Raw genomic sequence first — 14,237 nt, forward strand, 5'->3', positions numbered from 1 at the left:
AAATAAATAATTTTTTAAAAATAACCCAAATATATGCTGTCTACAAAACATTCACTTCAAATATAAATGATATTGGTAGGTTGAAAGGAAAAGAATGGAAAATAATATACCATGAGAACATTAATCAAAAGACAGAAGGAGGGCTTCCCTGGTGGCACAGTGGTTGAGAATCTGCCTGCTAATGCAGGGGACACGCGTTCAAGCCCTGGTCTGGGAGGATCCCACATGCCGCGGAGCAACTAGGCCCGTGAGCCACAACTACTGAGCCTGTGCGTCTGGAGCCTGTGCTCTGCAACAAGAGAGGCCACGATTGTGAGAGGCCCGCGCACCGCGATGAAGAGTGGCCTCCACTTGCCACAACTAGAGAAAGCCCTCACACAGAAACGAAGACGCAACACAGCAAAACTAAATAAATAAATTAAAGTCTTTAAAAAAAAAAAAAAAGACAGAAGGAAAGGCTATATTAATACCATATTAAGTACACTTCAGAGCAAAAAAACTGCCAGGGACAAAGAGGGACATTACAAAATGCTAAAAGGGTCAATCCACCAAGGAGACATAGCAATCCTAAATGTGTGTCACCAAATAACAGAGCCACAAAATACATGATGCAACAACTGACAGAAATGAAATGAGAAATAGACACATCCACAATTATAATTAGAGACTTCAACCCACCTCTCAATAATGGGTAGATCAACTATACAGAAAATCAGCAAGAATACAGAACTCAACACCATCAATGAACAGAATCTAATTGACTCTTACAGAATATACAACAAGAGTATAATACATGTTCTTTTCACATGCCCACAGAACATATGCCATGATAGATCATATCCTGGGCCATAAAACAAACTCCAATAAATTTTAAAGAATTGAAATCATACAGAGTATATTCTCAGGCCACTATGGAATCAAACAAGAAATTAACAGAAAGATAACAGAAAAATCTATAAATACTTGGAAAATAACAAAACACTTGTATATAATTAATGGGTCAAAGAGGAAGTCTCAAAGAAAAGAAAGAAATAATGGAACTAAATGAAAATAAAAATACAGAATATTAAAATTTGTGAGATGGAACTAAATAACTGCTGAGAGGCAAATTTATAGCACAAAATGCTCACATTTAGAAAAGAGGAAAAGTCTTTAATTGATCATCTAACAAGAAGAGGAGCAGAAAGCCAAACCTTCAGCAAACCAAGGAAAGAAATAATAAGGATAAAATCAGAAATCAATGAAATTGAAAACAGAAGAACAATAGAGAAAAAAAATCAGTGAAACAAAAACCTGGTTCTTTGAAAAGAACAATAAAATTGACAATATTATAGCAAGACTGCAAAGAAAAAGAGACAGAAGACACAAATTGCTAATATCAAGAATGAGACAGGATATCACCACAAAACCTGCAGATATCAAAAGAATTGTATGGGAATACTGTAAACAACTCTGCACACATAAATTTGACAACTTACACAAAATAGACCAATTTCTCAAAAAATGCAAGCTACCAGAACACACCTAATATCAAGTAGATAATTTGATTAGCCCTATACATTTTAATGAAATTTAATTTAAAACTTCACACACACACACACACACACACACACACACACACACACACACACAACCTGGCTCAACTGGTTTCACTGGAGAATTCTACTAAATGTTTAACAAAAAATTAACATCAGTTGTCACAATTGTCACAATCAAGGATTGTGTAGACAATCCTTTTAGAAAATAGGAGTGAACGCTTCTGAACTATTTTTATAAAGCCAGTATTATGCTGATGCAAAAGCCAGATAAAGACAGTACATAAAAGTACTTCAGACTGATATTCCTCATCAATATAGATGTACAAATTCTTAACAAAATATTAGTCAATAGAATTCAGCAATATATAAAATGAATTATACACCGTGGCCAAGTAGGGTTTATTCCACGGTTGCAAGGCTGGTTCAATACTTGAAAAATCAATGTAATCCACCATACAAACAGGCTAAAGAAGAAAAATAATATAATCATCTCAGTGGATGCAGAAAAACATTTGACAATCGTTCATGATTAAAAAAAAACTCTCTGGGAACTTCCCTGGTGGTCCAGTGGCTAAGGCTCCGTGCTCCCAATGCAGGGGGCCTGGATTCAATCCCTGATCAGGGAACTAGATCCCACATGCTGCAACTAAGAGTTCACATGCCGCAACTAAAAGATCCCTTATCTCAACTAAAGATCCTACATACCACAATGAAGATCCCACATGCTGCAACTAAGACCCAGCGCAGCCAAATACGTAAATAAATAAATATTAAAAAAATAACTCTCTGGAAACTAGAAATAGAAGGGAATTTCTTCAACTTGATAAAGAACATCTACAAAAAAACCTCCTACTAACATTGTACTTAATGGTTTAAGACTGTATGTTTTTCTCTTAAAATCAGAAACAGGACTAGGATGTCTGCCCTTACCACTGCTCTTCAACATATTACTGGAAGTTCTAGCCAGTGTAGGAAGGCAAGAAAATGAAATAGAAGGCATACAGATCAGAAAGGAAGAAATAAAACTGACCCTAACTGCAGATGACATATAGTCCATGTAGAAAATCACAAGAAATCTACAGCAAAACTCCTAGAAATAATGTGAGCTGAAGACTACAGGATACAAAATAAACAACAGAAATTAATTGTATTTCATTTTTTATTGAAGTAAAATTGACTTAAAATATTATATTAGTTTCAGTTGTACAACAGTGTTGATATTTTTATATATTACAAAATGATCACTCCAATAAGTCTAGTTACCATCTATCACAATACAAAGTTATTCCAATATTATTGACTATATTCCATATGCTATATACTATGTTCCCATGACTTACTTATTTTATAACTGGAAGTTTGTACCTCTTAATTTCCCTCACCTATTTCACTCATCTCACCATACCCCTCCCTCTGGCAACCACCTGCTTGTTCTCTATATCTGTGAGTCTGTTTCTAGTTTGTTATATTCAATCACTTATTCTTTAGATTACACATATAACTGAAATCATACAGTATTTGTCTTTCTCTGCCTGACTTATTTCACTTAGCATAATACCTTCTAGGTTCACCCATGTTGTCACAAGTGGCAAGATTTAATTCCTATTTTATGATAAAAAATATTCCACTGCATATATATACCATTTCTTCTTTATCCACTCATCTGTTGATGAAAGCTTAGGTTGCTTCCATATCTTTGCTATTGTAAAAAGTGCTGCAATGAACATAGGGGTGCATATATCTTTTCAAATTAATGTTTTTGTTTTCTTCAGATAAATACTCAGATATGGAATTGCTGGATCATATGGTGGTTCTATTTTTATTTTTTTTGAGGAATCTCTACACTGTTTTCCATAGTGGCTGTACCAATTTACATTCTCACCAACAAGGGTTCCCTTTCCTCCAATCTTCCTACACTATTGGTTGGAATGTAAATTGATACAACTATTATGGAGAACAGTACAGAGGTTCCTTTAAAAACTAAAAATAGAACTACCATATGATCCAGCAACCCCACTCCTGGGCATATATCCGGAGAAAACCGTAATTCAAAAAGATACAGGCAATCCAGTGTTCACTGCAGCATTATTTACAATAGCCAAGACATGGAAGCAACCTAAATGTCCATCAACAGAGCAATGTATAAAGATGTGGTACATATATGCAACAAAATATTACTCAGCCATAAAGAAGAATTAAATAATGCCATTTGCAGCAACATGGATGGACCTACAGATTATCATAGTAAGTGAAGTGAGTCAGAGAAAGACAAATATCATGTGATATCACTTATATGTGGAATTTAAAAAGATGACACAAGGGAATTCCCTGGTGGTCCAGTGGTTAGGACTCAGTGCTTTCACTGCTAGGGCCCAGGTTCATTCCCTGGTCAGGCAACTAAGATCCCACAAGCTGTGCAGTGTGGCCAAAAAAAAAAAAAAAAAAAAAAAGGATGACACAAATGAACTGATTTACAAAACAGAAACAGACAAACAGACTCACAGACTTTGAAAACAAACTTATGGTTAACAAAGCAGAAAGGGAAGGGTTGTGGGAGAGGAATAAACTAGGAGGTTGGGGTTAAAATATGCACACTACTATATATAAAATTGACAATCAACAGGGACCTATTGAATAGCACAGGGAACTCTACTTAATATTCTGTAATAACCTATATGGGAAAAGAATCTGAAAAAGAATGGAGATAAGTATATGTATAACTGAACCACTCTGCTGTACACCTGAAACTAACACAACATTGTAAATCAACTATACCCCAATATAAAATAAAATTAAATTTTTAGAAAGGGTTCCCTTTCCTCCACACCCTTGCCAATATTTGTTATTTGTTGTCTTTTTGATAATAGCCATTCTGAAAGGTGTGAGATGATATCTCATTGTGGTTTTGATTTGTATTTCCCTGATGATTAGAGAAGTTGAGCATTTTTTCACATGCCTGTGAAAAGATGGCATCTGTATGTCTTCTTTAGAAAAATGTCTATTCAGAGCCTATGCCCGTTATTTAATTGGGTTGTTTGTTTTTTTGATGTGGAGTTGTATGCATTCTTTGTATATTTTGGATATTAACCCATCGTTGGATATATCATTTGCAAATATCTTTCTCAATTCAGTAGACAGCCTTTTTGTTTCGTTGATAGTTTTATATGCTGTGCACAGAGTTTTTGGTTTGATGTGGTCCCATTTGTTTATTTTTGCTTTAGCTTTCCTTGCATGAGGAGACATATGCCAAAAAATATTGCTAAGACTGATGTCAAAGAGCATATAGGGCCTAGGTTTTCTTCTAGGAGTTTTATGGTTTCAGGTATTACATTTAACTTTTTAATCCACTGCCATGTAGCTATCTAGTTTTCCCAACACCATTTATTGAAGAGGCTGTCTTCTTCCTCATTGAATATTCTTGCCTCCTTTCTCATAGATAAATTGCTGATATACCTATGGGCTCATTTATGGGCTCTCCATTTGGTTCCATTAATCCACATATCTGTTTTCTGTGCCAGTATCATACTATTTTGATTATTGAAGCTTTATAGTATAGTTTGAAATTAGGGACTGTGGTGCCTCCTGTTTTGTTCTTCTTTTTTAAAAAATTTACAATGTTGTGTTAGTTTCAGATGTACAGCAAAGTGATTCATGTTTATACATATATACATTATATATATAACTATTATAATATACTGTATATAACATACTGTATAATATATAACTATATATAACATACATAATATATATAAAAATATGTTCTTTCTCAGATTCTTTTCCCATATAGGTTATTAGAGTACTGAGTAGAGCTCCCTGTGCTACACAGTAGATCCTTGTTGATTATCTGTTTTATATACAGTACTGTGTATATGTTAATCCCAACAACCTAATTTATCCCTCCCCCCCAACCTTTCCCCTTTGGTAACCATAGGTTTTTCAAAGTCTGTGAGTCTGTTTCTGTTTTGTAAATAAGATCATTTGTGCCGTTTTTTTAGATTCCACGTATAAGCAGTATCACATATTTGTCTTTGTCTGATTTACTTCACTTATCTCTAGGTCCATCTATATTGATGCAAATGGCATTATTTCATCTTTTTATGGCTGAGTAATATTCCACACTATGTGTGTGTGTGTATACATATATATATACCATATCTTCTTTATACATTCCTGTGTTGATGGACATTTAGGTTGCTTCCATGTCTTGGCTATTGTAAATAGTGTTGCTACGACCATTGGGCTGCATGTATCTTTTTGAATTAGAGTTTTCATCTTTTCCAGGTATATGCCCAGGAGTGGGATTGCTGGATCATATGGTAATTCTATTTTTAGTTTATTAAGGAAAAATCTCCATACTGTTCTCCATGTTCCTTTTTAAGATTGTTTTGGCTACTTGGGGTCGTCTGTGTTTCCATATAAATTTTAGAATTGTTTGTTCTAATTCTGTGGAAAATGTCATTGGTATTTTGATAGTGATTGCATTGAATCTTTAGATTACCTCGGGTAGTATGATCTTTTTGACAATATTAATTCTATTAATTCTTCCATTCCATGAGCACTGTATATCTTTCTATCTGTTTGAGATCTTCAATCTCTTTCATCAAAGTCTTATAATTTTCTGAGTACAGGTGTTTTACCACCTTGATTAGATTTAGCCCCAGGTATTTTAATCTTTTTGATGTGATTGTTTATTGGGAGTTATTGATTACTGATTCAATTTTATTACTGCTAATTGGCCTGTTCATATCTTCTGTTTCTTCCTGATTCAGTCTTGAGAGATTGTACATGTCTAGGAATTTATACACTTCTTCTAGGTTGTCCATTTTATTTATTTATTAAAAAATTTATTGTATATTGGAGTGTAGTTGATTAACAATGTTGTGTTAGTTTCCGGTGTACAGCAAAGTGATTCAGTTATACATATACATGTATCTATTCTTTTTCAAATTCTTTTCCCATTTAGGTTATTACAGAGTATTGAGCAGAGTTCCCTGTGCTATACAGTAGGTCCTTGTTGGTTATCCATTTTAAATATAGCAGTGTGTACATGTCAATCCCAAACTCCCAATCTAACCCTCCCCCGCCAGCCTCCCCCTCTGGAATAGGCTGTCCATTTTATTGGTGCATAATTGTCCATAGGAATCTCCTTTGATCTTTTGCATTTCTGTGGTGTTGGCTGTAACCTCTCCTTTTTCATTTCTGATTTTATTGATTTGGGCCCTCTCTCTTTTTTTCTTGATGAGTCTGGCTAAAGATTTACCAATTTTATCATTTCAAAGAATAAGGTCGTAAGTTCATTGATCTTTTCTATTTTTTGTTTTTTTAGTCTCCATGGCATTTATTTCTGTTCTGATCTATATTATTTCTTTCCTTCTATTACCTTTGGGATTTTTTCTCTTCTTTTTCTACTTTCTTTAGGCATAAGGTGATGTTGATTGAGATTTTTCTTGTTTCTTGAGGTTAGCTTGCATCACTATAAATTTCCCTCTTAGAACTGCTTTTGCTGCATCCCACCATAGATTCTGGATCATTGTGTTTCTATTTGCATTTGTCTCCTAGTTTTATTTGATTTCCTCTTGAATTCTTCAGTGACTCATTGGTTGTTTAGTAGCATATTGTTTAGTCTCCATGTATTTGGGGTTTTTTGCAGGTTTTTTTTCCTTGTAGTTGACTTCTAGTTTCATATTGTTGTGGTTGGAAACGATGCTTGATATGACTTCAGTCTTCTAAAATTTACTATGACTTGTTTTGTGGCCCAGCATGTGATCTATCCTGTAGAATTTTCCATGTGCACTTGAAAAGAATGTGTATTCTGCTACTTTTGGATGGAACTTCTATATACCTACTAAGTCCATTTGGACTAATGTGTCATTTAAGGCCAGTGTTTCATTGATTTTCTGTCTGGATGATCTGTCCACTGATGTAAGTGGGGTGTTAAAGTCCCCTAACATTACTGTGTTACTGTCAATTTCTCCCTTTATGGCTGTTAGCATTTGCCTTGTGTATTTAGTTGCTCCTATGTTGGCTGCATACATATTTATAATTTTTATATCTTCTTGGATTGACCCTTTGATCATTATGTAATGTCCTTCTTTGTCTCTAGTTCTGGAGCTAGTGTTGGAAGGCTAATGGGTGGGGCTGGGATCCAGAGGGTCCAGGGCCTGGTGTTCACCCACTAGCAGATGAGGCCGGGTCCTGGGGCTAGTGCCGGCCCACTTGTGGGTGGAGCCAGGTCCCAGTGTGTTGGAGTTGATGTTGGCCTGCAGGTGGATGGGGCTGGGTCCTGGTGTGGCTGGGAGCTCAGTACAGCAGCCAGCCTACTGGTGGGTAGGTCCATGTAACTGCCCAGCTGTCTGGCCTGGAATGTCCCAGGACTGGTGCTGATTGGCTGGTGGGTGGGGCCAGGTCCAGGCAAGTAATAAATTAAAGGGAAGGTTCCAACATGGCGCTTACCAGCACCAATATACCTGTGATAGGATGAGCTCCAAGAAATGGCTGCTGGCAGCTTGATGTCCCCATGATGAATTTCAATTGCCTCCTGTCTCTCTGAGAGGCTCTGCAAATCAGCTCTTGGTTTGACCCAGACTCCCTTCAAATTACTGCTTCTGTCCTGGGTCTTGGAGTGTGTGAGATTTTGTGCATACCCTTTAAAAGTGGAGCCTCTATTTTTCACAGCCCTCTGGATCTCCCAAAAGTAAGTCCCACCAGCCTTCAAAGCCAGATGTTCTGGAGTCTTATCTTTCTGGTCAGTACCCAAGGTTGGGGAGCCCAACGTGGGGCTCAGACCTGTTGCTCTTTGGGGAGAACCTCTACAATTGTAATTATCCTTCCATTTGTTGCTCATCCACCCAGGGATGGGTCTTGAATACACTGCAACTCCACCTCTCCTATCTGTCTCATTGTGGTTCCCTATTTATACCTTCAGCTGTAGAATATCCTTTCTTCTAGTCTTCAGGTCATTATCATGGATAGTTCCTTCATAATAGTTTCAATTTTGTTGTGCCCATGGGAGGAGGTGAGCTCAGGGTCTTCCTACTCCACCATCTTGGCCCTTGACAATTTTTTTTTGGCCCTTGAAAATGTTGTGGCAGAAGGGACTCCATGGCTAATGATGAAAGATCAGCCTTTATATGTATTATTTTCCCCTATATGTAAAGCATCATTTCTCTCTGGCTGCTTTCAATAATTTTTCTGTCTTTAGACTGACAAGGGCTTAATTTCCAAAATATACAAACAGGTCATACAATTCAATATTGAAAAAACAAACAACCCAATCAAAAAATGGGCAGAAGATCTAAATATACATTTCTCCAGGAAGACATACAGATGGCCAAAAGGCACATGCAAACATGCTCAGCATCCCTAATTATTAGAGAAATGCAAATCAAAACTGCAATGAGGTATCACCTCACATCAGTCGGAAGGGCCATCGCCAAAAAGTCTACAAATAGGGGCTTCCCTGGTGGTGCAGTGGTTGAGAGTCCGCCTGCTGATGCAGGGGACACGGGTTCGTGCCTCGGTCCGGGAAGATCCCACATGCCGTGGAGCAGCTGGGCCCTTGAGCCATGGCCGCTGGGCCTGCACGTCCGGAGTCTGTGCTCCACAACAGGAGAGGCCACAGCAGTGAGAGGCCCGCGTACCACAAAAAAAAAACAAAAAAATGTCTACAAATAATAAATGCTGGAGAGGGTGTGGAGAAAAGAGAACCCTCCTACACTGCTGATGGGAATGTAAATTGGTGCAGCCACCATGGAGAACAGTATTGAGGTTCCTTAAAAAACTAAAAATAGAGTTGCCATATGATCCAGCAATCCCACTCCTCAGCATATATCCGGAAAAGATGAAAACTCTAATTTAAATAGATACATGCACCCCAATGGTCATAGCAGCACTATTTACAATAGCCAAGATACAGAAGCAACTTAAGTATCTACTGACAGATGAGTGGATAAAGTAGATGTGAGACACACACACACACACACACAGAGGAATATTACTCAGCCATAAAAAAATTTGCAGAATGAAATTCTTCAATTTGCAGCAACATGGATGGACCTAGAGAATATTATGCTTAGTGAAATAAGTCAGACAGAGAAAGACAAATATCGTATGATATCACTTACATGTGGAATCTAAAAAATGATGCAAATGAACTTATTTACAAAACAGAAACAGACTCACAGACATAGAAAACAAGTTTATGGCTACCAAAGGGGAAAAGGGGGGGATAAATTAGGAGTTTTGGATTAACAGATACACACTGTGGGCATATGGTTCTGCCAAATTTGGGAATATTTATTTAAGTTATTAAATATAAATATTATATATTATTTCTTTGAGTACTTTTGCAGCCTTACCCTCTTTCGCCTCTCCTTCTGAGACTCTGATTGGCACGAATATTAGATCTTTTGTTATAGTTCCACTGATCCCTGTTCATTTTTCAGTCTATTTTCTCTTTGTTATTCAGATTAGATAATTTCTATTGTTCTTTCTCTAAGTTCACTGATTATTTTCTCTGTTGTCTCCAATCTGCAGTTTAACCCATCTTTTGTGTATTTTATTTCAGTTATTGTATCTTTTAGTTCTTAATTTCCATTTGTTCTTTTGTATATTATATCTCTTTGTAAGACTTTCTATTTTTAATTTGTATCAAGAATGTTCAGCAAATTCCCTGGCTGTCCAGTGGTTAGGACCTGGTGCTTTCACTGCACAAGCCATACAGCACAGCCCAAGAAAAGAATGTTCAGAATTGTTTGTCAAAGAATTCCTCTCTCATGGCTGCTCTGAAATCCTTATCAGGTAATTCAGTCATTTGTGTTACAGTGATTTGATTTTCTATGGATAACACAAATCTATTGATTTTCTTTCCTCAGTCAGTTTGATATCTTTCTGGTTCTTGGTATGATGAGGGATTTTCAATTCAAACCTTAATATTTGGGGTATTATTTTATGAGACTCTGGATCTCATTTAAATTTTGTGTTTTAGCAGGTCTTTTCTGACACCACTCTGGTGGGTGAAGGAGGATGCTGTCTCATTACTGCCAAGTGGGAGTAGAAGTCCTCACTCCCAATGTGCCCTTGTCTGACACTTCCACAGCAGGAGCAGGTGGTATACCTTCTTACAGTCTGGCAATGGTAGAAGTCTAGGTTCTTCCTTTGGCCTTTGCTGGTAGGGGTAAGAGTGGGCTACAGTTTTTCTCTAGTGTTTGGCTGGAATAGAGTAGTTATTATCTAAAAGATTTCTGTATTACTAGGTTGTTCCTTCTGTGTACTTTGGCTAGAGAGAGCAGGCTTTTCTTGGTCTGCACCTGTTGGTGTTTCTGGGCTTCCAGCTTGTCCTGCACACAGTCTGGGATATATAAGGCACAAAGAAAACCCAGGGAACTCACTACTGCAGCATTCCTTGGATCCCAAGGCCCTTAGCCAATCTGTCACCTTCTGTTCACCTTCTAGAGTATCTTGTGCTTGTTTTGTATATAATATCCTGAACTTTTACTTTTATTTAGCAGGAGGAATAGGGAAAAGTATATCTATTCCATCTTCCCAGAAGCAGAAATCTAGTTGGTTCTTTTGAACATGCTAATTTGACCATATCACTCTGCAGCTTAAAACATCTCAATGGCTCCAATTACCTACAGGATCAAATCCCAAAACAGAAACCTCACTGAGGAGGAGAGACTGTGTCAGATACACTTCTACATTCCCAAAGTCCAGCTCTGAATGCCTAAGGATTAAAGAATTTGGGCTTAAGTTAATGCATTTCCCATACCAGTATATGTTCCGGTGAATTATGCACTTTCTTAAAGACTATTCCATAGCCAAAAGTATGATGTACTTGCATAGACATTTTTGCCCTGAGTCAAAGCATTGAGAGAACTGTCAAAGCTAGAACCACACATACCTTCTACAGGCAACCGCCGCCGTATGGCCAGGCGTTCCATTTTCCTCTGTGTCTCTGCCAGACTGAAAAGGACCCCATATACATATTGACGAGCTGACCGGAACAGGAGAGCAGCTGGAGGCAGCTCCATGTTACACTCATCCTCAATACATACAGGGATCTTAATCTCACCCTAATGAGAAAATGGTACAGGAGAAAGGAGAAAATGAGTTACCTCAAGGTTTGGAATTGAGCTGAGAAGAAACAGTAATGAACTGTAGCCTCACTATTAAATTTTCTACTTGTATTTAGACAGAATTTCAGACTAAAAAAAGTTGTAACAAGCCGAACTGACCACAGGCAGCTTAAAAGCTAAATTCCATTTTTAAAGTCTCTGCTATGACTATCTACAGCTGACTAAATAGAGAAAATTCATCTTAGACATTTTGCTGAGGGATAGATTTGTATGGTAAGACTGGAGGAAGGGAATAGCTCTGGAGAAGTAGATGGAGAGGTAAAGAACAAGGGCATAATGCCTCTTCTTAGAGTGTGTCCATCCCTAGACCAGAGTCCACAAACATGGTGCATTATCTTCTTCAAAATCTCACAATTATACTTCTCTTCTAGGCCTCATTTACTGCACAGTCCCATCTTTTGCTGGTCTCACCTCACTAGAGACCCTTGATACAATGAGGGGCCCCAGCACACTTGATCTCCTTTCAGATACAATCATCAGAATTTTCTCTGGTAACTTACAGTCCTAGGAAGTGTGAAGTACAGTGTTAAGAACAGGGAGGTAGGTATTGATGTGTTCTCTCACCTTAGTGAGGACATGGTAGATATATGGGTACATAAGACCCCTTCGATGTCTGTGTTCAGCAACCCGCAAGACTTCTGGAGCTACTGGAGGTAAGGGTGGAATGGTGATGTCCATGTGGTTCCTCGTAGACATAGAGAGCAGAGATGGGATGTGGGGCTCACCATCACCCAGGCTGGCATCTGAAACTCCAGCATCGATAGGCTGTACCCAAGACCCTCTGTCACCATTTGGATCCTCCCATCCAGGCTGCTGCTGAAGTGTTTCTGTGATGTGACTAAAAGGTTTTAAAAGATAGTGTAGAAGAGAGAAGGGGGGTTGATAATGACATTCCAACTCAAGATGCCTGTTCTGATTCCAAGGAATCTTAACAAACCCTTTGGAAGCCAGGATACTGGGTTAGCACTGGACCTGATACCTTTCCTCTCAGTGGCCATCACTATCTTCCTGGCTTCTTTCATCTGATATAAACCAAAGCAATCAAAAGTCATGGGAACCGGGCTTCCCTGGTGGCGCAGTGGTAAAGAATCTGCCTGCCAATGCAGGGACACAGGTTCAAGCCCTGGTCCAGGAAGCTCCCACATGCCACGGAGCAACTAAGCCCGTGTGCCACAACTACTGAGCCTGTGCTCTAGAGCCCGCGAGCTACAACTACTGAGCCCACGTGCCACAGCTACTGAAGCCCGTGTGCCTAGAGCCCGTGCTCTGCAACCAGAGAAGCCACCGCAATAAGAAGCCCGCTCACTGCAACAAAGAGTAGCCCCCACTCGCCACAACTAGAGAAAGCCCACACGCAGCAACAAAGACCCAACAGAGCCAAAATTTTTTTTAAAAGTCATGGGAACCATTCTGAATTCTTTATACCTTATAAGAGGCCATGTTTAGAGTCTGCTCATGTTCTAAGGAAATAACTACAATTTAAAATCTCAGGAACTTCCCTGGTTGTCCAGTGAGTAAGATTCCATGCTCCCAATACTGGGGGCCCAGATTTAGTCCCTGGTTGGGGAACTAGATCCCGCATGCATGCTACAACTAAGAGCCTGCATGACGCAACTAAGGAGCTCGCATGCCGCGACTAAGACCCAGTGCAGCCAAAATAAATGAATGAATAAATAAATATAAAAGCAAGCAAACAAACAAAAACCCAAAAAACCCTCAAAGCAGCTCTGTCTCCCAGGAATAATCTGCTTGGAGGAATAATCTAAGAACAAATGAGCTTATATAAAATCTCACTGTTTTAATCCTCAGAACCCTGTCTTAGTTACCAAGCAATATAACTGCATACTCAACTGTTCCAATACCTCAACTCTATAAAGTCTTTCAAGTTTTTTTCCCATTCAACCTACTCCCCTTCACAAATTGAGAGATGATAGACATGATACATAGCACACCCCTACCAGGGCTTCCCTAACCAGCTGCTATGCTGCCTTCTACCTCAGTGGCCTGGGTATCTGAAAATTACCACTTGTACAGGGTCCAGATGAGCATGAAGTAGCCAAGCATAGAGAGAATTTTCCTACTTCACTTAAGAGCAAAGAGTCACAGAGAAAAGCCAGGAACATACACTTTCCCACATTCCCTACCTAGGTTACCGCAAAAGAATACAGATGCTTCAGAATTCTGTTCCCTGGGGTGCCTGTACAGATACTTACTCAGAGCTGGCTCCATTTGGCTCATCAGCATCAGAGGAAGAGGAGTGGGAAGAGTCTGGTCCCAAAGGAGGTGAGGCTTTGGAAGTCAGGTAATTGGGAAACTGGGATGCAGAGGAATCATAAGAGACAGCCCAACTGGCAAAGGGGCTGTCCTGCAGCATGGGATCCTCAGAAAAAGCATGGGATTCCCCCAAAGCATGGGGGGAGAAGAGAAGAGAGGAGTTGGGTCCCACTGGGAATGGTGGTGGATATTTCATTTTCTGGGGCACGTGGTGAGAAAACTAAAGGACAAAACAGACAGAAAAGCTCTTTATTTAACATTTTACCAGGCTCCAAGATGGTTTCCCCAG

The 14,237-nt window shown here is 38.8% G+C and overlaps 1 protein-coding gene across 1 annotated transcript in view; it reads right to left on the reverse strand.

Annotated features, from left to right (window-relative positions):
• Positions 1-14,237, reverse strand: part of FAM120C (family with sequence similarity 120C) — a 142,652-nt gene that overhangs the window by 78,602 nt on the left and 49,813 nt on the right. The window contains exons 7-9 of the mRNA XM_032619723.1: positions 13,888-14,168; positions 12,239-12,512; positions 11,440-11,611 (exon numbers count right to left, since the gene is read on the reverse strand). Coding sequence (XP_032475614.1) covers positions 11,440-11,611; positions 12,239-12,512; positions 13,888-14,168 — 727 coding nt within the window. The remainder of the gene's footprint in view (positions 1-11,439; positions 11,612-12,238; positions 12,513-13,887; positions 14,169-14,237) is intronic.

This window comes from Phocoena sinus, chromosome X (genome assembly GCF_008692025.1).
Source record: "Phocoena sinus isolate mPhoSin1 chromosome X, mPhoSin1.pri, whole genome shotgun sequence".
Classification (NCBI taxonomy): Eukaryota; Metazoa; Chordata; class Mammalia; order Artiodactyla; family Phocoenidae; genus Phocoena; species Phocoena sinus.